The sequence below is a fragment of the Gavia stellata genome, chromosome 3 (genome assembly GCF_030936135.1).
Source record: "Gavia stellata isolate bGavSte3 chromosome 3, bGavSte3.hap2, whole genome shotgun sequence".
In the NCBI taxonomy this organism is placed as follows: Eukaryota; Metazoa; Chordata; class Aves; order Gaviiformes; family Gaviidae; genus Gavia; species Gavia stellata.
In genome coordinates, this window is record NC_082596.1 from 26,836,636 (window position 1) to 26,862,400 (window position 25,765).

General features: G+C 43.3%; 1 protein-coding gene across 1 annotated transcript; it reads left to right on the forward strand.

Moving 5' to 3' along the window:
• The first annotated feature begins 3,511 nt into the window (after positions 1-3,511).
• Positions 3,512-10,591, forward strand: GEM (GTP binding protein overexpressed in skeletal muscle). The gene is made up of 4 exons (XM_009811235.2): positions 3,512-3,848; positions 6,969-7,045; positions 7,547-7,751; positions 9,396-10,591. Exons 1-4 carry the CDS (start codon positions 3,515-3,517, stop codon positions 9,671-9,673), a joined length of 894 nt encoding a protein of 297 aa, XP_009809537.1. The 5' UTR covers positions 3,512-3,514; the 3' UTR covers positions 9,674-10,591.
• Positions 10,592-25,765: the final 15,174 nt, after the last annotated feature.

Consider the following 25,765-nt stretch of genomic DNA (forward strand, 5'->3'; position numbering starts at 1 on the left):
GTAAGGGGCAGGTGAGGTGGAGATGCAGGACTTGGGGCCAGTTCAGCTGCTGCCAAGCAGTGAAATGCAGGTGAAGGAAAATCAGGACATATTTTTGTCCAATTCTCCCCTCTGTAGATCCAAATAATTTCCATGTAAATTGATGAGAGCATATTGCTTTGGGAAATGCTCTTGGAGCTTTAAACTTGAGAATGGACTCAGGAGGGCCCTGAAAATCCTCACGAAAAGCACAGGAATACAATAAACCCAAAGGGGAAACAAAGCAAGCAGACTTCAACTGAAGAATTTCGTAAAGGTCTATTTTTTCAGGGGAAAAGCAATCAATTTTACAGTGGAGGAATGTGAAATAAGTGCTAGGCTGCAATCATAGTAATAGATACTCTTTTCTGCATATCACTACTCCCTTTAATACAGGAATGTTGTCAGTTAAAGGCTTATTTGCCCGTAGCTGAGAAGAATGGGCACATGAAAAAATATATTCTTGCCCCTGCTCAGCAGCGAAGTTGTTCAGACTTCGTATGTGCGGGATAAGAATTAGTCACCTGTTGATTTCAGGGGCTGATAGAGTAACTAGGAGATTGTAAATATAAAGGAAAGCTGTAGGAGCTTGATTTTAAGCTCATCATAGTTAATCCAGAATCTGGATAACTGAAGGCTGACCATAGAGTTTCCGTCTGCTTTTACATAACTTGTGGTACCCCTACTGAGTAGTTCTGTGAAAGTTTATTAATCTTTATCTGCTAATCAAGAAGTATTTTGCATATGTTGTTAGAACTGTCTCCCAGCGGCACACATTACAGGTTTGTATTTTTTTTTCCCTTCTGGCAAAATTTCTTCTACAAATGAGTTATGAGATTATAACAATTCAAGGAGCAGACCCTGGGTTTGTGGCATGTGCACTATATATTCATCTTTCCTAATGAACTGCAGATGGAATCAGCACTGTGCTACTCTGACTTTGTGCAGACTTTCTGTGTTCTGATGCGTCTTTGCCACCATCCAGCTGGAGTAACACCGAGTTTATAGTTGGATGTTTTTTCAAGCCCCTGTCAGTAAAGGTTTACAGCAGAAGTGAGACCTGATTATGCAGTTCAGGAAACCGGGTGCAGTCACTTGGAGGCTGACAAAGAAAAATAGGATTGTATATACTAGATTTTAATTTTTTTAAAAACCAGAATAATATTCCTGTTTTTAGGATAATTCCAAAATAACATTCGGATGTTTTACTCCAAAGAAACATTTTGTCCAGCAGGGGGTTAAGTGCATTTTGCAGACAGAGAACACAATACATTTACAGCATTTTATGCATTAATGAAACTTATGTCATTTTTTAAACATCATTAATTTTGATAACGTTTGAATGAAAAACTGAGTGAGGCAAAACGACATGTATTATCTTGGTTTTTTCCACTTCCCTGTTTTCATCATGCAAGAACCAAATGTGTTTATTTTACTGGCAATATTAAGACAATCATATGATTTTGAGTAAGTCTTTTGAGATTGTTTGCAAGTTTTTGCTCTTCTGCATGTCTGCTTCCTCCCAGCTGGGGGCTGGCTGTTGTACGGAAAGGCCAACCACGTCACGGAAAAGCCCTGTCTCTGATCAGATGGGCTTAATATAAACCAGGTTTGCTGCGAAAGAATTAAAGAGGCAGTCCCAAAGCAGGAGAGGATTTACTTCGGCCAAGCAGCCCAGCGTACCGCAGCCTACTGAGAGAGGAGGGCAACGCGAGCAAAGGACCCGGCTGCCTGGAGGAGCCTGGCAGAAGTAAGGCAGCACTGGTTCAGACGCAGTCTTTTACTGTCGATGCTAGAGACCCAGACGGCTAAATGCAGTGTGGGGTAGCAAAACCAGTTTGAACTTGGAAGGCAATGCGCGACAGGGACTTATTTGGCTTTGTTTAATGAAGGATGATAATTTGTTGGGGGCGAAATTGTAAAATGTTCATGTTTGCGACTGTTTAGGGCGAGTTGTGAGTTAGGCTCTGTTGTTTGACTGAATCGGAGCTGACTTTTCTCATCTGGTCTTTTCAGCAAGGAAAAAATGCTTTTTAAAATTCAACTGCAGTAAATACTTCATGTCGTTTGTGACGTGGTCTTTGTTTGGTGCGTGATTTCTAGTAACATGTTTTTCTTGCTGACAAAGTTACTGTGACTAGGACTAGGCAAACGATCTCATTTTGCCACAAGTACTGTGCGTCACAGAGAAAATACCGTGCATGTGGTAATAAGTTCAGACAGAGTGTGATTTTTCTGTATATTTGTTCTATATGTCCTGCTGTGCATTTATTCTAAGAAGTTTTCAGGCAGTTTTGTGTGAAGAGGAATAGCAATTTGTATGTGTTGTTTTGATGTGATTCTGTACTTTTTTTGTTGACCACTACCATTCAGGTTTGAAAGTGGTTGGGTGCATTTTACAGACAGTTACCCTATTTACTAATATGGAGAAGAGGGCTGAGAAACATCAGATATATGGCAAAAAGCAAAATGTCTAAATAACTGTCACTTTGGGAACTGGAATGCATCAAAGTAACTTTCCTAAAAATGGTAGCTGTTGGCCCGTGAGAATGACATCACTGTCCTCTGCCTCCAAGCAAGGCAAAATAGAGTTTGCTGAGTAAAATGTAATTCAGAGCCATGCTTAGATAAGAAGAGCTAACCCATCTAGCTGATTGTGCAGTAAATAAAGGTGTTGATTTAATATCTATAAATTTATGAGCTTTTTCTCCCAGCGCTACCTCCTGTAGCAGCTAGAACATGTATCTCCTCAGAAAAGCTGTTGGACTTGAATGTGTCCTCCCTTTTACAAGCCAAAAAGCCACTGTCTGAAGCAGAGCCATTCTTTGTTTACCTGGCCATAGATGAGACCCAAATCCACCCATCATAGCAGGACTTGCTTGCATGGCTCTTTTCTCATATCAGGATTGTCTAAGGGTGCAGTGAGTGATGCCTTATCGCTTTCCCAAAAGTTTCAGCTCTTAACTGATACAATGCGAAAGATGCTGTACGCCCAGCTGCACTGGGAGTTGGAGGCAACTGGGACCAGTGCCTCTGTTTGCCCCCAGTTAAGCACAAAGGATGGGCAGCAGTACCTGTAGGTGCTGCCTATGCCGTAGGCTGCCTCTCAGCAGGGATGCAGCTCCCATGTAGGACAGCTCTGGTGAATGCTGCCCCTTCCTTCTCCTCCTGGGACACAGCAATGCCTCACTCTCTCCAGGGCTCAGCTGCACCTAGCAGAGCCGTGAGTTTGTAAAGGCTAAACAAAGACAGGATTTCATGTGTGAGAGTGGTATCTTCTCTAGGAAAAAGCCTCTGACTCACTAACTAGAAATATTTTTTTCTGTAGCAGAAACTACGAAAGAGTGCAGAAAGTCTCATTTTTCTTTTGTTGTATACTAGATCCTTATAGAAGAGCAGGACGTGCTGCCTTGAAGTTACTAACAGGCATTAATGCGTTTCTAAATGTTTTGTGGGTAAAGCTTGTGATTTCCCTATTTCTCACTAGGGGTAAAAAATGACCCTCAACAACGTTACCATGCGTCGCACCCACAACAGCAGCCTGCAGCAGCAGCAGCAGCGGTGGAGCATCCCTGCTGATGGAAAGAATCTGCTGGTCCAGAAAGACTCCAATGAGTACAACCCACAGAAGCGATACACCATCAGTCCTGATGAATACTACAGAAGGAGCTGGTCCTCAGAGTCATCTGACTCCGTCATCTCCTCTGAGTCTTGCAGCAATTGCTACCGGGTGGTGCTGATCGGGGAGCACGGCGTAGGCAAGTCCTCGCTAGCCAACATCTTTGCGGGGGTGCATGACAGCATCGACAGTGACTGTGAGGTGCTGGGAGGTAGGTCGTTATGCCCTGGGGTGTTTGTATTTGCTTGCAATCAGTCCTGCCAGTAGTAACTGGCACAGAAAATCAGAGAGGCCATTTAATCAAAAATTGAGGTAACAAACATTTGGATCTGATCATCAAAACTGATTCAACACATGCATCTGTCTTAAGAAAACAAGAAAGCAAAATAAGATGAGTAAGATACTTACTAAAAATGATCAGAAGCCTCTGAAAGAGAACAATTCAGATTCTCATGCTATTTCATTTCAAAATACCTGTTGGAAGCTGCCTCATTCCTGCCTGTGATGGTGCTACACAGGAGGCTGGTTCAGCTTTCATGCTGGTCCAACATTTGTGTCACTGCTGGCTCCATGGGGCTGACTTCAGCTTTCTAGGGGGGAGAGAAAACAACTGAAGGTCCTCGTGGTCTACAAGAATGAAATGCTTAGAAATAATAAGCTGAGTCCTTCAATCACCTCAAAAATATTTGCCATTAGAAGTCATCTCAGCCTTTCTGTATAGACACATTACCTCAGCATAGGCTGTATGGAGTGAATAAAATGTATCTCCCCTTCTTTTCATGTTACTTGCCCAGCATGGGTTCCCCCAGGGGAAAAACAGACAAAGGTACTTCATCAGTGTAAGAAAATTCCCATTGCCCAAACGGGGGGAAAGGCACAAGCTGCAGGTCTTTTTTTGACACTTCCTCCTTGCTACTGTCCCCTGCTTTGGTTAGGGTTGTGAAATGTTCTTTAGTCCCAAAGATCAGATTGTGCAGAAGGTGAAGCTGTGGCACTAAGCCCTGAGCTATATTGTGTGTGAGATGTTGACATGGAACAGAAATCTGCTGTGGCTCTAAGGAGGCAGACGCTGTCACCTTTGGAGGACGCGCAGGTTGCCGGCTGGTTTTGCTTGTCAGTATGAAGGACTCTCCTCATCTCTCCTGTATCCCTTCCCTCCCCTGCCTGTACTCCCTTGGTGTGACGGTGCCGGTGCTAGCACAGAGAGTTTTTGCGCTTCTCTTCCAGTCCTCAGGAAGAGAGGACTGGAAGCTTTTTGTGTCTTTGCCTCTCCGGTTAGGAGAGGTTTCACCCAGGATTTAATACAGCCCAGCATCAGAGAGGTTGGACCCACATTTTCCTTGCTTGCTCTCACAGACTGAGGGCACAGATCTTTGTGCCTTTGGGGTTTTGAAGTTCCCCACGGTGCAGTCACTCTGAATCAGTTATTCGGGTGTGCTTTGCCTTCAGCTTTTACCACTGACTTTTCCCGTAATCCCACCAGCTCCTCAGCCTGGAGTATCTCTGATAAAAGGTTTCCTAGTGCTACGCAGCGAACTAAAGTAGGACGCTTGGGCAAGCAGTCAGAAAAGGCAGCTGATTTGCTTTGCACACCCTTGTCAGACAGTTTCCTTCTCCTCCATGCGAAGCTGTATGGTTTCCTCTTTCCTTTGCACTCCCAGCAATATTGCTTGGAGTGTAGCCAAGGACAGCTCTTCTGAGGTATCAGAAAAATGTCTGTTGTTATATTTCTCTCCTTTTTTAGTGTCAGCTTCCAAATAAGTGTGAGATGAACTAATTGCTCACTTTCAGTGTGTTTTATATCCTACGGAAGTCCCTTAGGATTGACCAAGGTACAAATCAGTGCTGAATATGACCATTTGGGCATAATAGTTTCAAGGAGTGTGATTACATATTTGTAGCCTCTCCATGTGTAACAGAGTGGAGAAGGAGTCCTCTGGATATTGTCCTCTGGTGTGTCTGGAGCTTGTTCCCACGCAGATGCTCGATCAGTTGAAGAAACTATTCTCCAAACTTGAGCTGGCAAACTGGAAATACTATTACGAGAGGGGATGGTTTCAGGGTAACTAACTCACAGAGGGAATACAGCTGCTTTTATGGACTGGCTTTGCTACTGACTGCAAGATCAATCTAACTCACGAACACAAGTGTCATGCTATTGGGCCTGCAAGGGAAACTGCTTCTCTTGATGAGCTTTGTGTTTCTAATATCTCCATTTTAAGCTGTGTCAAGCCTGGGCTCTTTTTGATTTTATTTAAAATGTGTAATATTTTTGGCTCATTCTTTTGCATGAATGTAGATTCCTGGCTTTGAGGAAAGGCTCTGATTACAACTTAGGGGAAAATTCACTCCATTAATGCCCAGCAGAAGTTTTATAAGACAAGGGTTAAGGAACAGTCCTATCTACAAGAATGGTTGGGATAGACCCCTTAAACACTGCAGTGAGAGGGGTGGTTTCCTCAGAAGCCCAAAGCCTGGCATTTTTCACTGACCAGTAACACAAGACTAGAGAGGGGTCCAAACTCCATATTGCTCATCTAAATGTCCCCAGGTTTGGGGTGAAGAAGGAAGATTAGTATCTGAAGCAGAAGCTAGACTCAGACTTCACAGCAAGGGCTGATCAAAATGATGAGGGGGAAGATCTGGCCGCCCCAGATCTAAGCAGAACTTTGTCACATGGTGTTCATAATCTAGGTATGAATTTTTGTGGCCTCAGTACAAAATAACTGAACTTCTGTGGTTTGTTGATTCCTTTGCTTTTTGACATCAAAGGTAGTGTGAGAAACAGTGAAATGGGAGAGAACTAGGACGCAGCAGAAGTCTCAGCCTCACTAAAACTCAACAGCCCTTGTCTCACAAAACCCTGTCCTCATTGCTTGGTAGGCTGTTAGCTGTATTGCTCTCAGCAGCAGTGACTGTTCACCCGTAAACTGTCCCTGCTAAAGCAAAAGCAAATATTTTCCATTACTCAGCCTTGCTGGACTCTGCTGCTCCCATGAGGCAAATGTTCAGCCTTTGGTTATTTCTTCCCCTGGTTCTATTTTCTCTCTCCCACATAAGATAAAGAGAATATCAGCCAAAATAATGAACATTTCGTTTCCTGATCTTTCCACCTCCTTCATATATCATGGAAAGTAAGACAACCACTAATGAACAGAGGGCAGGTTCAGTGCTGATGGAAATGAGGAAAGAACTGAATGTGAGCCAGCATAAAATTTGACTCAATAACGTGAACTGTGAACAAATTATACATATTTAGCTACTTAGTTTTTTGTAATGTACATGATGCCACAAAATAATGTATTCCCAACATTTCTGCTTTTCTTTCCAGAAGACACGTATGAAAGAACCCTGATGGTGGATGGGGAAAGTGCAACCATTATACTGCTCGACATGTGGGATAATAAGGTACTTTTATGTGTTCTAGTCAAATGCCAAAAGAAAAGTGCATATGAGTGAGTGCTAATATCAAAAGTAGATACCTTTTGGGAAAGAAAGAAGGTGTTTTCCATACTTCAGCATCAGGGAAAATATAGGATTAACCCCACGCCTGCACCAAGCCAAACATGCCTCACAGTTCTGCAGCGTGAGCCTAAGAAGTGCAAGCCTTCTTTATTTTTTTAATGATAAAATGAAACATTCAAGCCATTTTCCAGACCGTGTTCATTCCAGTCTAAAGCCAGCACAATGAATTATTTGGGGCAAGTTTTGCCCTCCTTTGTGGTGAAGTATTCATACCATCACTGCATTGGAATTACTTTTAGTATAACTGTGATTCAAACCATACCCATTACAGTTACAGCAGGAATGTATTTGGATTCTCTGAATGTGTTTGGATTCTCTAATTTTGTACTTTCTAAGTAAAATCTGTTCTGGCCATAATGATGTCTGACTGTTTCATTTGAACAGCGTGAGGGCGAATGGATTCGAGACCACTGCATGCAAGTGGGAGACGCATACTTGATTGTCTACTCCATCACAGACCGGGCGAGCTTTGAGAAGGCCTCTGAACTCAGAATACAGCTCCGCAGGGCACGGCAGAAGGAAGACATCCCCATCATTTTGGTTGGCAACAAAAGTGACCTTGTCAGGTGCCGCGAAGTTTCAGTGGCAGGTAAGGAAAGTGACATAAATGTTAAGAGTCATCTAGTAGCTTTTGAATGAAATGCAGAGCTCTGGCTGAGGGAGAACGCTGTGATCAGGACTGGGCAATAAAAGAGCAATAAAACAGCAGAGGACTGGAACAGAAGGCAGAGGACTGGGAGGGGTCTGCCAGGTCCTTAAGCCTCCCTTGGTAATGCTGTTACATGTCAGATAATTCCTTTCGTAAATTTATTAAGTACCATCATAAAAGCAGCTTGAATTTCTTCCCTTCCAGCTTCTAGTGTAAGACCACTGCAGTACGTGATTTCTCTGGTAGCTGGAAACCCTTTGGATTTCCAATACATGTTTAGCCCCCTTTACTCTGCTGCCAAAGATTATCTCTTCATTTAACCAGTTCCCCGATGAATTAAAATTGCCTCTCACCCTTCGTTTTGCTAGTCTGGGCAGGGACTGTGCAGCCTTTCAGGAGAGGTCTCCTCGCTACCTTGCTTTGGGATGCTAAACCAGCCCTCCCTCTGCTGCATACAAAAGAATAACCAACCTGTACCACTCTCTCAAAGCCCGGGGAGCCCTAAGCCCATAAATAGGAATAGAGACACTGCTGGGAAAGCTGCTACTGGGTCTCAAGGTCTGCAGTCAGCAAAATCTCTTCTTGGAGAGTCTTCCTTGAGGCTTAGGTGACACAACATAATATGCAGCAATGCATTAGGTGATCTCATCTTGACCCATCAGAAACATGGGTTCCTCTGCTAGGCATTTTCTTCTCTCTGCAGCTGTTCCGCTCTTCTATCTCCCAATTGATCTAGACTTCTTTTTTCCGCTGGGGATGTGCACAGTTCTTCCGGCCCCTGTCACAGCTGCCCCAGGTGAAGAGTTTGAACTGAGGAGTACATCAGGAGCCCAGGGATGCATATTTGCCTTATTCCTCTCTGCCCCACTTGAAAAATCTTTAGAAAGATGGCAGAGGCATTCATGTCATTTTAGTCATCCTGCTGATGAGTTCATGGCAAACTGGAAGACAGAATAAATTGACTTGCGTGTGAAAGACAGCTGTCAAGTTTAGCTTAGGTTCATGTAATTGAGAACTATGATTTCAGATGTACCTCTAAAGCTGTAGGCATAGTTCTGCCTTTATTTAAGTGGTTTGTACATGTGTCTGTTCACACAAGTGAACACAGTTGCTACTGTTCCAAGGCCCTGGTTTACAGCCACGACACATAGAGGAGGCTGGGCTTTGCCTCCTATGGGGACACGAGCTGTGCTGTGCGCATGAAGGGTGCTGTCATCACCCTTTAATGTGACTTGAGGGAGTCTGCACGTAAGATGACCAGGTGGTTTTGAGTCATGACTGACCTCTCAGCCTTTGGTGTCTCGGCATGAGTTGGTTAGCCCCAGCAACCTTCACAGCTGATGGCGGGGACTGGGCTTTTCCGGGAGGGAATTCACCCCTCCTTGCTGGGCAGGGACTGTGACACAGAGCAGATGAATCATGGGCTAGCAGGCAGCATTAGGTGATTAAAGACTTATCTGTGCCTATATTAGGCTTGAGGAATTCCCCTGGTGGTGCTGGGATCCTGCATGTGGCCATCTGTGGCTGCTTTGCCTCCCCCCTGCTCGTGACGCCTTGTGACATATCCACCTTGCAATTTTGCAGAGGGACGAGCCTGCGCCGTTGTGTTTGACTGCAAGTTCATTGAGACCTCGGCAGCCGTGCAGCACAACGTGAAAGAGCTGTTTGAAGGCATCGTGCGGCAAGTCCGGCTCCGAAGAGACAGCAAGGAAAAGAATGAGAAGCGGCTGGCATACCAGAAACGGAGAGAGAGCATCCCCAAGAAAGCCAGGAGGTTTTGGGGCAAAATAGTTGCCAAGAACAACAAGAACATGGCCTTCAAACTCAAGTCCAAGTCTTGCCATGACCTATCGGTACTTTAAGAACGCTGGACTCTGCCAGATCTTGTGGCATTTTGTAGACATTATCTAACTATGTCGTGGGACAATCAATCAATCTATATTAGATTGGACTATCAAAGTGACTTAGGTTCACAGTTGTGATCGTGGTGAAACGTGCTGGCATAAGAACAGCACAGTGCATGGAAATATCTCTCTTTCTTGTTTTGTTGGTAGTTTAAAAGAAAAGTATAGATCAGAATGACCCAAAGTTATGCTGCGAAGTGTTCTGGAATATACCTGTTGTTTCTCCTCTCACCTTCGGATAATAGTGTAAGAACCTTGAACCGTCATGACTTGGGAAGTGAATACTACAATCTTTACTCTTTCTCCTTGTTATTATTATTTCTTTTTTAAAACTGTGTAAAGAATTGATGAACTGACTGGGGATTGGTCCTTCGCCAGTTGGCTGATCAGGCTTGAGCACCCACAGCTGAAAAATCTGCATTTTTGTAGAATAGCCACCAAGACACATTTTTTTTTATTTCAAGGATTGGTTTTAATGAGTTCACACATCTCTTACTTTGAAAATATTTAAAGGAAAAATCCTATAATCAAGCAAATTTTCCTCTCATATTTTCATATTATGGGACTGTTTAAAAATCATAATAAAATTAAAATTAAAGTGCAAGTTGTATCAAAATGCATCAAGTGCAGGATGCCAAACCTTTATGAATCACCTGAGCTTTTTTAAGAAACCACACGGACTTCTTGTATCCAGCCATGGCCTTTCTCTGTGCCAGAGGTATGCTGTATTTATTGTTGTGCAAAATACCAAGCATTTTAATGTTGAGGGGAAATGTATTTATTACTAAGTTTCTTAAAAGAACAATGTTAATTTTATTACTGTTTTCTATCTAATATCTTTTTTCAGATATGCAAGTTTTTACTTACATGACTTGTAATAAAATAAATAAAATATATGACTGCCTTTGAGCCTCAGTGGGAAATCCCTAAGAATTTTTTCAAGTTGAGAAAATATTTTGAATGCTGGGCAAGATTGCTACATGACAAGTGCCGCAAGGATTCCTTACATCTGTGAACACAGGCTACTTAGCAACCTAGGATCACAAAGCAAGAGTTACCCACAGCCCCAAAGCTGTGAGTGCACAGTATATCCCTCATGTGCAAATGTGGTTGCCGTGACAGAGATAAAAATAAATCATTCTTAAAAAAGGTATTTGTCCCTAAGCCTGAAAACACTGTAGAAATGTAGATGAGTACTGTCACCCCAATTTTGGAGATGAAAAGAAGTGAAATGCTACATTCAGGGACAGAAAGCAGGTAGCTGCCATGGTATGCCCAACAGTAATTGAGGATTAGGGCACAATTGTGTCATTTTCCTCCTGACTATGCTGGTTTTTGTGGGCACACTGCAGAGTTCAAGGTAGAGGTACAGTCATTACATTATGCCCACAGATGGCTCAGAAAAGCCAAATCTCCAGCCTGGTGGCTCATCTTCCTTGATGATGAAGGCAACAAAATGTGACGCTAACAAGGTGGGAACTGGGTTCCCCATCTTAGACTGAGCAGCTTTCATGCACCAAACCCTCTGGAAAGCAGTGAGCTTGCTGAGTGTTTACCCAAAATTGCCTCTGCTGAGGGGATGACTTTTAGCAGTTCTCTAGGGGTAAAATATCACATTGCAGGATGACTCTGCACTTGTGCAGTATTCAGATCTCCCTGGAAGGGAATTCCTGATATAGAATAAACTGTTGGCAAGAACAGAAAACATCATTTTTAACAAAGCACAGATAAGATCCCTGTCACTGGATTTTGAATGAATGCTTTTGAGTTGTCAGCATGCAACTTAAGGTTGACCCAGAGCAGTCTAGAGAATGATACTCCTATACCAGTTCTCAGAACTTTTAAACTCTCAGAACCTTTTCCCCATTCTAGAATGGAAACAAAATCACACAACTGAAAGTATAGCTGAACACAATCAGCACATTTCCTTAGTCTGTTCTATATCTGCCAAGCTATGGCCCCAACAAATATAAACCAAGCAGGTTTTGAAGAAATATAAAATGTCCATGTTGATCATATAGCCTTTAGGGGTAAAAGCCATCCATGTTCACAGCATCACTGGATGCATAGACGGTATCACAAAAATTTGGAGTTACCTAGTAAGTTTTCATGCCCTCCGTCGTCTTCTTCCACTCCTTCCCAGGATAACAAAATTTCCTCCTAAAACATATGATTTTTTAAAGAAAAAAACCAATGTGGTAGGCCCATTCCTGAGAGCTGCCGCAAGCTGCGGCACAAAGAGCTGTGCGGTGGTCATGCAGATCCTGCCTTATCACCATGTTTTTCCTGTGGCCACAGGGAACAGACATCACTGCAAGTCTGTCTTCTGGGGCTGCTGTTGGTCCTTCTGAATAGCACAGCACTGCCTTTGGACCAAAACAATTTAAAGAGCTACCTCCACCTTGCACATCCCAGTCAACCTCCCACTGGCCCTCTTGGTCCACCCTGCAGGCTCCTGGATTGCCCTGAGTTTTCGGGGACAACATGGAGGAAGCTGTTGGGTGAAGAACCACCAGCAGAGCATCCCCCCCATGAGCTCTTTGCTCAGACACTGTCGGGGTGTGTTACTGTCCAACATCTGGATGTGGACTGAGAGAGCTGGTGCTGAGGATGCACATTCTGCATGTTTCAGGGCTTTTCTTGCTTTGGACCAGGTCTAGCCTGGTCCTGTGGACTGAATGCCCACCTGGGACTGCAATGCCTGAATTGCACTCCTGAAAGAGTGAGTTTCACCTGGAAGTAACCCCGGTCATCTGCTGTGCGCTGCATGGCTCGAGCATGTTGTGGGCACAGAGGAAGGGCCAGGGCTTTCTTCTGCAGCTTATGAGATGAATCTGAGTCACGGTTTTAGCTGATCATCACCAGATTATTGAATACAGAAATGCTTACTATATATAACAGCTAGTGTACCTGGAATGACTAATTAATACTAATTTAATCTGGAATGCTGACATTTCAAACCCTTAATATCCACAATCCCTCTGTTCATCTCAGATGTGAGTGTCCAAAACCGTGGAACGGATCAGTCGGCGATTCTAATCACTGCTCTGGCTATTTATTAAGTCAGGGCTACAATGATAGATCCTAACGCAATAATTATGTCGACCCCAGAGATCTGGCAGTAGCTGTGGAATACGTGAGTCACAGCAGTGAGCACACGAAGGCCAAAATGGCAAAACTCACGGAGTCCAAATAAAATAAAGTAAATACAGCAAAAGAAAAAGTCTAAGAACACACAAAATGCCAATTATAGTGTAATAGCTGTTATAAAAAGCTCTTTTTAGGAAGATAGATCAGATCAGCAAGAGGAATTAGGGGTCATGTCCAGTTTTAATTAATTTAATCATGACAGATTAACTGCAAGAACAAAGGTTTACTTATGCTTTGGGATAAAACTACACTAAGGAATTATTCATTACTAAGGCACTATGTGGATTTGCAGGGTGCTATGTGCTTTTGGATTTGGGAGAATTATTGATACAATTTAGTCAAGTAAAAGAAAGACATTTTCAATAAAATCAATGGACGCACTGTGGATTTAACCCTCACACATATGAACCTTTCAACATCAACACCGTGGAAGGCTTTAAAGACCATGGACCAGAGTTCTCTCTCTTGGGCTGTTTGGAGTGCAGATGTCAATGGGAGAAAGGGCTCCTGACAGCAGCAGTCCTGGAGATGATAATGTGATCTACAGAGGGCTGCAGCAGAGGAAGGAAGCAGGTGATTTCTGTTCAGTATTGCCTCTATGGTCAGCTACAGCTCTTCTTTCTCTCTGGGAAGACTTTTTAGAGAAAGCTCTGGCACCCAGAGAAGAGACGAGGTGCTAAGGAGTACTAATGGTGTTTTACTGGCGAGATCCCTGGACTAATAAATTCTTGAATCTCCGGAAGTGAACCCTGCAACTTATTCCTTGCAACACCTCTGAAGACCGTAGAGCTGAACGTATTGCATGTATCTTTCCTGTGTCTGACCCACGAGCCCAGGAGATAAAAGCCAGTGAGAGCTGTGGGGCTGGTCCTCCTCTGACTCTTTTTTCTGGACTCACTGGAGACTGTTGCTCAGTTAGGAGGGCAAATACTGTGGGCTGTGGTGGTGTTCAGCACACCACTGGTGTTTAACAGATATGGCTTCCAGATGCACAAAATAATATTTAATGAGAACAGTCCACCTTGCCTGCAGTCCCTGTCAGTTCTGGTTCAGTGGGGTAGCACAGGACTGACAGGGCAGGACAAAACATGGTTTCTTTGGTGCTTGTCCACTTGTAGGACCCATGCAATGCTAAGCATGTGGTAGCACCCAAGGCACACATGGCATCCTGAGTTAAAATTATGCTAGATGTCACATTGCTGATCATACTCCACCAGCACTTTCAAATGTGGCAGACTCTGTGGGAGATTTATACAGTGACCTCTAGGTCTCTAAATGTAGCCCCCTCCAGATAAAACAAAGGGAACACCATGTTATGCTCTTCACTATCCTCCAGAAAGGCTGTGGAGAAGTCTTGCTCCTGCCGTTGCTTACAGAAGGGACCATGGGTCAGTGACCTGCAGGCGTAGGGACCTAACATCAGGTAGGGACGGCTGCAGGAAATAGGGTGAATCCCAGCATCTGCCGTGACCACAGAATCTATGATGTTAGTGTGCAGCCTGACAATCCCCCCCAGCTGCCCCCTCCTCCTGGTGCTCTCACCCCAGAAATCTCCTACAGATGTTGTGGTGAGCAGGACCCCCTCTCTCAGTGACCACCTCAGACAGGGGCCTGCAATATTTCTGCATTTATCCTCTGTGATCACATAGGTAAGATCATCAAAGTAGTGGCTTTTTGCTTAGAGGCACTGGAATGGAGTGTACTAATTACTTGTGTTTTAGCAATTTTGCTGCAGCTGGTTCCCTGCTGTCAGACAGTGAGGGCAATGTGCGCCCAGGTGAGAGAACACTAGTCCTGTGTGGCTCGCTTTACAGCACCAGCACTGTCTCATCACCTGGTTAATAATTTGCTAAGAAAATGATTAGTGTAACACACTTCCTCTAAGTTTTGAAACTTATGCCTGAGCAATTTTAAAATCAAATTATTTTCTAAGTGGCAGCCGTTTCGAAGCAGAGACTCCGCGTGCGTGTACTCAAAAGCCTCCAGTTAGACACAGGTTGCCCGGAGCCAAACTCTGACTGCTGTTTGGGCCAACAGGAGAAAGGGAGGTGGAAATTTTCAATGAGAAAATTCAGACTATCACATGGATACACTGAAAGATGTCCGAATTCAACTGCTGCATCTGTACATACTGCATGCAGGGACTAGCATTCCTTCTCCACTTGCATTGCTCTCTTGGTGGGTATGGCCAGCCCCAGGATGCCACATCCACCACGGGACCTGACCTGGCGCTGCCCACCTGAGGGAAGGTGAGCAGTGGGGGAGCCATTTGTGTGTGTGTGTGTGTGTGTGTGTGTTTGTGTGTTTGTGTGTGCATGCAGTGGGCAGGCACTGGGCAGCAGTGCTCCCGTGCAGGGACAAGGGTGAGCACAGTGATCGCCGCTCTGGAGGAAGGACCTCCAGCTCTGCTGAGTTTTGCACCCATTCTTTTCTGACTCTGCATGGGTTTTGCTGAATTGCTTAATGGTTTAACATCCACTGAAGTCAGAACTGACCTCATAATGATTTTTACATGGCGAGGATGTTATTTCTGTGTCTACCTGTGGCTTTCACTAGAGTGTGCATATTTCTCTGATTCACAGCTTTGCGCTGAAGTTGCTTGGGGTATATTTCCTCTCTAAATACTTCTGAATCACTCAGTGATGCCTAGATGAATGTGCTCAAGCTTTGCCACCATAATATCATTGTAGTTGCTTTTTAGTTATATTTTCAGTCTTCTTTGCTTTAAGATTTTCCTCCTCCCCTTGGTGGAATCTTGTGGCATTAATGGCTGCATTTGCTCCTCCTCAACTTGCTCCATTCAGAAGTAAGCCACTGGGACTGGGATACTCCCTTTGCACCCATGGCAGGATTTTTGCCAGCAGTTGTACTTGGGAGCCACCCAGCCCCACCAGGATATGCTTAAAATCCTGTGGCACATGGGCTTCCACTGAAGAAGCTCCCTCTGTATCTGTGTTGTGGTTGAGATGTTGTGCCCAGCTGATGAAGTCCTGGGAAGGGAGCTGCCCAGTGCAGCTGTATTGACACAATCCATCAATAAATGCAAAAGCACCTTGACAGGAGCATGCTGGGCTCCTATTCGTGTCCCAGGTACCCCTTAGACTGTTGAGAGAGAGAGTGTGGAAAAAGCTTGCAGTAAATAAGCCTGTGGGTTAGAGAGGTGATGGAATAAATATGCCACCCTCACATCACAGATAAGTGCTCTACCCACACAGAAATCCATCCTCTGATATTTTTGGCAAAGCAAATTGGTATTCCTTGGTTTATGGACTTCAAACTGTCCCTGAAGAATTATCAAAAAGGAATCCAAGAACCCAGTGGGAAGAAATGCCCTACTGCTTTGGAGCGGTGGTGCTTCCAGCCCCGTGCTGTCTCTAAGAAGGGGAAGCAAAGTGGCAATAGGAGATGCTGTTTGGGGATATCACCTACAGGACCATATGAACAGCAGTTTTTCACTCACTTTCTCCACTAGCTTTGTGAAACTGAAATTATCAGTCATTTCCCCCTCAGCCTTCTCCTCTCCACACCAAAAAGTCCCAAACCTTTTAGTGTTTCCCTTAAGGTGGCTACTCCAACCACTTTAATGTGTTTGTTGCCCTTCTCTGGTCCTTCTCTAATGCTCTCCTACCTGAGAGGCAGAGGCTGCAGCACATATTACTTGGGATGCTAGGTTATAAAGAGTGATAAAACACTGCTTTCAGTACCCTTCTTGATTATATCCCATGTTTGTTGGTGTATTTGGCTGCCATTACACACTGATTTCAGACCACAGTCAATGGTGACTGACCACCTGCCATCTTCTTACCCACTCACTTGGTTTTATGAGATCCTTCATCACTAAAAATAGTTTTTATGTAAACTATGCTCCATTTAAATGCACTGAACATCTTTTTCATGCATTACTTTGAAAATGACCAGACAATTTGTACTGCACAGCTCTTGTCCTAATTAGGGATTTAAATACATATGTTTGGTTGCAGGATACGGCTCCTATACTCTGAGCGGAACAAAACTTTCCTTCATAAGTATTATCGGATCAAGGCCTTCTTGCAGATAAAAATCTTACATGGGAACCTGAAAAAAAGTGACTAGTTGGTAAAGGGCAGCTCTGTCAATCCTGCCAGTGTTTGCGGTTGCATCATACAATGAGGATGAAGAGGGATGCCTGTAGATAGTGCTTGCAGATATTTGCTCAAGCAAGTAGTCCAGTTGATGTTACTCACACTAGTGGTGTTTTGAGGACTAGGCAGTGTCCTAAGTGCCAAAAAAGGATCTGTTGTTTCGTTTGTGAGTAAGAAGGTATGCCATTCTCCCACATGAAAAGGAAATGCGTCATGGTTTCATCTGGTCCATACAATACTTTCTTTAAGGTATGCTCTTATCTCCGATGGGTGGGGCCCGGAAATGTTCTGCACTTTGGCATACACTGTTAACAAGATAGTGTATTGAGACCAAATACAGACTTTTCCCTAAACTACTTAGAGCTGGAGGCTGTTGGATGGAGAAAAATTTCTGTGCAAGTATAATTTTCCTGTTGGGTTGTACAGGCAACCTCTTCATAACTTGCTGTCCGCATTACCAAAAACCATTAAAAATGACTACAAGCCATGAAATAGCATGTAGATACACTAGTTGACTCACATTTGCTCTGAAAGAGTATTTTCATGCATGGAATTTGGTTGGAGAGGCCTCTCTGAGCTTACAGCAACCTCAGGGTGAAGGATGACATCTTAATTTTATTCCCAACCCCTTTCTTGACTTCAGTTCTGATTATAGCCAGACTACTTAACAAACACATATCTCAGTTTGCCCTCTGCATGCTGAGAGCAGTACTGCCTCCTTTTCTAACATAGGTGGTTGAAAGATGCCGTTTTGAATGCCTGTGCAGGACTCAATGCTGCCTGCTGCATTTTGGGAGGCACATTCCTCAGGAAGCAGTGGGTGACCTCCAGCCCTGCCAGCCCCCATGTGCAGCACAGTGCATGTGCTCCCCAGGACCTGAGGATGATAAGAAACACGGGCTCTGCCATGAGGAGGCTGAGGACTTACAGGCCTGCCAGCTGGGAGAGGTCCAGGCAGATGTTGCCCATGGTCCAGCTCCACATCTGAAGGCCACTACTTTAATAGTTCCTACCTGCAGTATTTCATCAGCATGGTGATTGAGTACTTCTATTTAAATAGAAGAGAGAAATGACCAGCGTGCTTTAGATTCACAAAGGGATTTAAATACTTGCGTCTGGAAGGCAGGATTTGCTACAATTACCATAGGGACTATGCAGAACACCTGCATCCCTGGTGGATGGCACCTGCTGCAAGGCTGCTGAAGTACAAGCTACCAGTGACAGTTCTGGTGTCCAGAGTGGTAACCTGGAGGGGAAAAATGCTTGTTCCTGGTCCTGCTGTGGGAGTCAGAAGATCTTGGTTACAACAGTCTATACTGATGTATGTTACATGGTAGAGGAAACCCTTCTGTAGAACTGTCCCTCAGATGCTGTGCAGGCTCTGTCACTGCATTTACTGCAGTCATTCTGGCTATCCATGGCAAAGTCTTTGCCAAAGTTTACTGAAATACAAGTAAACCAACAACCTCTTCCCTCTCTAATTAAAAAAAGAGTTTAGCATGATGGCAGGCCAAGATATGTAAGATATATAGTTACACAGTGTTGAGATTTTGACCTTGAACCACGAGATTAAAAATTGCATGTGTCTTCAGAAGCCACATTATTGTCTGCATGCAATATGTATTTAAAGCAGTTACAGAAATATTAACCACATTGCAGAAATAGAATACCATAGTCAGCTATTGCCACGTACGCTAAAGTCTATCATAAACAACAGTCTAGCAAAAGAAAATGAAACTACTTTAAATCTAAAAAAGAAGAAACTAGAGTGTTTCTAATGTGACTCTCCACAGATCTGCAAGGATTTTAGCATAGCAGAAGCCTCCCTGACACAGCACCTCTAAAAATCCCCTGGAAGACCACATACCGCTGTCCCCCTGCTCTGCCCACTGAGATCCTGCCATCCTGGGCTGCGTAAGTAACACTAATGCTGCTCACTTCACATGGCTTCTCTCTCCGTTGTGATCTTTGCCATTTTCCAACAGGACTTTGCATCAAAAGTGATCAGCCAGAAACAGCTAGCCAGAGGTGCTGCCCAGCTGCCTGGCTACCATTTAGCAGGTCTAAGGACAGCCCCTTGGCTCTAACGGCTCAGCTGGAAGCTGACCCCTGCCAGTTCATGGCTGCACAGCGAACAGGGCATATATAAGTAATGACTACAGACTCCTCATCAAACTGGCAAGCAAGCAAGGACCTTGAGGGTCCAAGAAGTACGAGTTTCTGTTTGGAAAGAAAAACACAGGACTGAGCCAGTGACCTGTTGGCTTTGAATTCTCCCAAAACAGTATCATTAGGGCCACTGAGAATGTTGCATTTTCTTTTCTTTCTTTTTTTTTTGCCTTTTTTTTGCCTTCCTTTTGTGAGCCTTCGCTTTCAAAGTGCATGTAAATGAGGGTTAGACGTGGCTTGGAACCATCACACAGCCAGCCAGAAAGTTTCCTTTCTTCCTATAAGGATAGTAAGGCAGTGGCAGGAGTGTGATAAATTATTATCTGAATCAGTAGCAATGCACAGGGCCAGCATCTGACTTGGAAGTGGAGAGACAGCAGCAGCAGATGAAGGGGAGAGCAGGCTTGCTCTGTGCCAGATGCCCGCTTAGCTCAGCTCTGCTGGCTCCTGTGGGTGACAGCTGTGCCTGGGTTGTCACCAGCACGGCCGGTCCCACACGCTCCTCCTGGAAGCCCTCTTGGGGGCACACTGGTTGATCACAGCTCTTGTCCTCAGAACTAAATTATCCTTCTGGTAAAAGAGCGTATCCCTCATGCATCCAGAAACTTTGTTCCTCCTCTTATATAGCTTTACTCTTCCAACAAAAAGCCACTGATTGCTTTGTGGCACCGGCCAAGAGAACTTCCCCAGGTGTTGACTGAACTCCAGCTTTCAACAATCAGTAGAAACCACCGTAAAAGCAAGTCTTGATTGCAGTCATAATCTGCATCTTGTGTAGGTGCTCACACAATAGTCACTGCTGTCTAAATACAGAAGCAAAAATAACCTACAGAAATGCCCAATGGCATGAAAATATATTTCTGGGAGGCCTCTGATAAAATCTTTGCTAAGTGGTTGGTTTTTTTTAGATTGGGTAAAAATTAGTAACAAAATTTTAGAACAGTACTACAGATACATGGAACTGTGTTAAAGATACAAAGTAGAGTGTTTATATTAGCCATAAAAGAGGTAAAGAACTAATATTTACAAATAAATTAAGAACACACGCACTTATATGTTAAATGAATAAAATCTTCATTATTTATAACAGACAATAATGGCATGCTATTTAAATAGAACTTATTTAACATTTATGTAACATTCCCTTCCACGTGTCCTTCACAGCATTTCTACTATGTCAAATACTTGTGCTTACTCAACAAATTGCTTTCCTTTCTGCAAGTAACCTCGAAAATATCTACGTAAAAATATACACACATAACTTCTGTAGTAGCTAGATATTAAAAGCAATGAAAAACAAACCTAAAACCATCAAAACTGACATTCACTCTTCAAATGTAGCAGAAAGTCTGCAAATGTGGCATATTTAAAACTGGATTCCATAAGCAGCCAAAAAATAGAGAACAAAAACAAAGTAAGGAAAATAAATTTGCTTCTGTCATGCTCACCAAGTTTAATTTAGCAAAAACTTGCTGTGACATGAAGTTATCAACTTTAAGAGTAATTAGTACTTTGTAGGAACAAGTTGTAAAAATCCTGTTATAGTCAAACTATATAAACACAGATCCAGCTTTTATTTTTACCTGAAAAGCTATACCATTGTCAAAATCTGCTACTTCTCTCATGCCTGCTTTTATAAATAACTAGAATAGCAAATGCAGTTATAGCCTTGTGTTTCCTTATTTCTTTTTGAACTAAAGTGTTATTGGAAGCAAAAGGACTCTTACTTAATGGAGGTTAATAAAATAACCTGATTTGCATTTTTTTAAGTAAACATAATTCAATTCTTATTAAAAAAAGACCTTTAAAATAAAACTGTCATTTAAGAGAGAAGTCATAAAAGTGTCAACATCTGACAAAGGTGATCTTTCCCCCAAAGGATGTAATGATACCTCCTTTGCTGCCTACTCCACTGGAAATTGCTGACTTTGCAGCGGAGTAGAGGGAAGATGTCCAAATGGCTTGGTCAGTGTGGTGCAAAGCGCTTCACGGTGCTGTAAATGAAGTTGACTTGGACATAAGATGCCAGAGTTTGCACTTAAAGTAGCTGAGGCTTAACGAGAATGCCCTCCCTCTGGCGCAGCTGGCTGGGGCAAGGGGAGTGCAGAGCAGAACCCACCTGGGAGTGCCTGTGTGGTGTGCAGGCTGGTGAACATCTGTCTTGCTAAATCACTGCCACAAGAGTAAAATGGATGGACACACCTCCTGACCAGCTTTTCTCAGTTTCTAAATATAAGAAGTGGGAAAAAAAAAGTATTAGCCACTTTGGCACAAGTAATGCAGCACCGTAACCAAAAGATGAAAATAGATTAAGGCTAAGAAAAATTCAGCAAAAACCTACCAAAAGCAGAAATCTGAAGACTGAACTAAAAATCAAAATATTTCCAAAATAAATAGGAATATAGCTAAACATGTTTTGGGCAACAAAGACAAAATAACCCCTCCAGTTTTATCAAAAAACCCCAACCAGCTACCACAAAGAGCAACACCCTGTCCTCATCCCATCTCTCCTCTCTGTGATCTTGTCACAGTAGATTGCACGAACGTCAAAGGCATTGGATGTGTGTTGCTTCTCTTTCCACATTAGCTGCTCATGGTGCTGTTTAACTTCCCAGCAAAAGTAATTCATAAAAATTTATTACCAGCACAACTGTTTCACGAACATAACTCAAAGTCCTTCGACTGATAACAACCTCTTTATCCTTCAGATTAGTTAAAGACAGGAGCTAAATATCTCTGTAGTTCCCAACAGCGTACTAATTCATTTAAAGAATACATAGAAAGTTCAGACAAAGTTATATTTTTGTTTTCTCAGCACACTGTGTTGAAACAAACTTATTTTTTGTTTGATGGCTTCTACAATTCTATGAATATGTGAGAAGTTTCCTTTTGTTCAAAAAAAGTCTAACCTTCATAACTATAAAGAAACATTATGAATCGCACAGCAAAACATGACTAAAAAGACATTCATTCATGTTGTTGCTCTTATTAAGACCTTTTTAAGCCTGTCATGGTATTTTGGGGCCTGAATTATGGTTTTTGAATTCCTGGAATTGGTGGCAGCACTACTTTTGTGGAAAGGAGACAGCTTTTCTTACAGAGATCTTGCAGAATTGGATTAATCCAAGTCTGCAAAATATTTGGAACTCCTATAATGCATTATCTAAATGTAAATGTATCATTAACCAGTAATTGATATAATTTATTCAATATCCCATGAACTGCTGGGTCCACTCAGCACTTACAGAAGACCCATTTAAACCAAGAAGTTTGGGCAAACTGTTCTTCAACAAGCTGGTTTTTGTTTTATAGATGCGCTACTGAAGTGTGCTGGACTCCCTTTGGACTGGGAGGAGAATCTGCCCTGCGGCAGCGAGCTTGCTGGGCGCTGGGCGCTTGTTTGCTCAGCCCTGCCCTGCTGTACCTGTGCTGGGGATACGGTCTGGAAAGTAGCTATGTGAAAGGAAATGCAAACCTGAAAGCAGACTAGAGGCGCTGCTCTGACCTGAGCCCAGCGGATTGCAACAGATTGTGGCAGTCGGGGTAAAAGGAAACGGCTTTGTGCTTCTGTTTCTTAGTGAAACTTTTACCCTTGTGTTTGGGCTCCGCAGGAGGAAGTCGGTCCTGTGTTCCTGTTGTCTTTGACCATGAAATTAACGCCTGAATGCACAGCATTTAGTTTCAACTTTGCTGGTCCTGGATCCCTGTGGTCTAGGATGGATGTTGGTACCAGCAGCCCAGGCCAGCACCGCTGCACCTCTGCTCATGGGCACTGACATGTTAAAAGCCCTGGTTCATCCTCCGCCTGCACTGACTTTGAGATGCAAAAAGGCAGAGGTAGCTCTGAATTGATGAATTTATCCTACTGACTGCCCTTTTAACTTGAAAGGTAATGAGATAGATGCAAGTTTGAGACTTTAAGGTGGGAGATGAGGGAGGACATTAAGTCATGCACTTTCCATTAATGTCAAGCAAACAGAGGTGTATGTTCAGGGATGCATTTCCATATAAGTCACAAATGAGGCAGGGAAAGAGCTAAAATGGTTGTGCTGCAATCTTTGGAGGTACAGAAGAAGTGAACATGAAGTACATACACTGATAGCCCAATACCATAGATGTTTAGTCACAGAAATAGTCCCTTGAGGTCCCAGCTTGTGTATGGTGTGCCAATGAAAGCTGGTTATCCACTGCTGGCAGAAGTTAAAATTATGCAGTATTTCTGGCATTTTCTATTCTAAGCTCAGGAATTAGTACTTTAAATAATGGTCATTGTAGGTGGCTGCAACACAAAATGTGCACAGTCCTCTCTTGCAGACCATAGGCCTCATCTTCTAATGGCTCATCCGTGTGACTAGGTCTTGATCATTGAAGTAGGTAGTTGAAATAAATGTGATTATTTATGTTTGGCTTGGCCTCTAATGCATTGAAAATTCCTTCCAATAGATAAAGGTCAGTCTCAGCATTGATTCAGGTTTATGATGTGAGCCATATAACTTGACTCTGAAATGAAATAGCCAGATCCTTAGAAGGCTCAAGTCTACTTCTAGCACTTCTCTGGGAGTTCGTAATACTTCCAGTGGAAGGCATGGCTGCAACCAGACCTCGTGGTCCTGCTGAGATGAGAGGTAATAGAACCGATTTGTGACAAATTTTCCAGCAGGAATTATGTTTATGGCCATCTGGTAGTTCCTCTGAAAAGAATGTGCACTAAAACGAACCCTGAATTTGATATTTAGACATAACATACCTTCATTGCTAGTCAAAATCAATGCAAATATTCAGTCCCCTGCTACAAATTCCTACCCTTGTCAAAGTCTTTAAGGAAGCCAACTCAGTGTTGGAAATGCAGATATTTTTTAGGGAAACATACTCTGGGAACTAAGCTATCAGTAAGAATTCCTGATGAGCTGAAGTTTGCTGCTCTTCTCACTGTTACAGTTGCTGGGACAAATATTTATGAGAGGTACTGTGCTCAAGGGAGCCACTTGGTATCTTATCAGGCTGTAAAAGTTCCACCCTGTGATGTAAAGCAGTGTCAGCCTGAACACTGGCTACGTGGGGAAGAGAAGGGCTAAAACCAGGGGAAAATGAGCCAGGATCATCTGATCCCTGCTTAGGGAAAGAGCGTGATTTCTTTTAACCCATCCCAGCAGAACAAGCTGGTTATAAACTATAAAGCTGAAGCAGGTTTGTCTTCATTGGTCAAGCTCTCCATTTCTTAGGTTTATGTTAGCATGGCAACAATAAATCCTGCTATTTAGAGGACTGATCAAACTTGAGACGAGGGTCTTGGACTGATGTCCTGTTGATGGTTTTACACAGCCAGGGCAAAGGGAGAGTCAGGAAAGCCTTAGCGGCAGAAACTCATTTTGTATTTCAGAGCTGGGCGGATGGGTGGGTGAGAAACAAATGGCATCAGCTTCCAGTTGCTTGTGGTGGTTTTTGAAAGATGTTTTCACTCAAAGGCCAGTTTTCCAGGTTCCCAGCTGAGCTGTAGGACACGGGGCTGCCCAGGCACTGCAGATTTGTGTGAATGGTGCAGTGAATTTCGGTTTGGCTTTACTTTGTAAGTCAGTCACCATATACATATTACATATATGCATATGCACCGCATGCATATTGCACCATATGCTTATTGCATATTGTAATAGTATTGTTTAATAAAAAGGTTGAGAACCAGATATAAGAAAAAGCTTAAACACCTCTGGGCTTGTTTTTCAAGCACTCGGAGTAAAATCCAACCCCAAAGCCCCAAGACCTTATTCCTGACACAGCTAATAGGGACAGTGGAACACCTCGGGACGGCAAACCCAGGAGGTGAGGAGGTGGAGCAGTGAGCGGCGCAGTGCTGGGGACTAGGGAAGGCTAAGCACAGGGCTGGATGTGAGTGCCTGCTCCTGCTCTGGGGCTTGGATGCCTGCCGGAAAGTGTTTGTCCCTACGCCTGGGACACAGAGCCTCAGATCTCCCCCCAGGATCCATGGGGATTGCCTGGCCATGATTTCTGATGAGCTGAGAAGGGAAATGAAGAGCACCTGAGTCCTGCTTCAGTTTGAAGGGGAAATCTTGGCATCTGGGCTTTGCTCCCAGTCTTATTTCTGATTTTTATCCAGTGACTGCTATATGTAACAGTCCCGGCAGCAGAATCTGTGATCACAGGGATAAACAAAGTCCTAGAGACTAGTTTGTTTTATCATCTCTGTTTCAATGTCCTACAGGTGAGCACGTACATCTAGATGATACAGTGCTCTAAGACCATCTGTTTCATGGGTCCTAAGGCCATCTGCATTTACATATGTGTGTGAATAAACAAAAAATAATGTCAGTCTGCCAGCTTGATGGTTGTTTCATGTCATAATACTATCATGCTTTCTAAATAGACTATAGCTGAGAAAAGACTTGGGTTTCCAATTTTGTTTTGACACAGCATTATATATTTTGAGCTGTGCAAATTGTGGATGTGTCTTTATATGTATTGAGTAATGAACGAAAGAAGTAAAAAAATTAATTCTTCTGCATTTATAAGGAAAAAAGTGTAATTTTGAAATATGCAGTTCATAACTTCTAATGCATATGCCACCCTAAGATGTCATGAGAATTAGCTAGAGGAC

Bases quoted from the DNA above. Each gene is read 5' to 3' on its own strand.
- GEM (XM_009811235.2), top strand. From the start codon at position 3,515: ATGACCCTCAACAACGTTACCATGCGTCGCACCCACAACAGCAGCCTG. The intron at 3,849-6,968 runs GTAGGTCGTTAT...TTTTCTTTCCAG, and splicing joins TGACTGTGAGGTGCTGGGAG to AAGACACGTATGAAAGAACC. The intron at 7,752-9,395 runs GTAAGGAAAGTG...GCAATTTTGCAG, and splicing joins CCGCGAAGTTTCAGTGGCAG to AGGGACGAGCCTGCGCCGTT.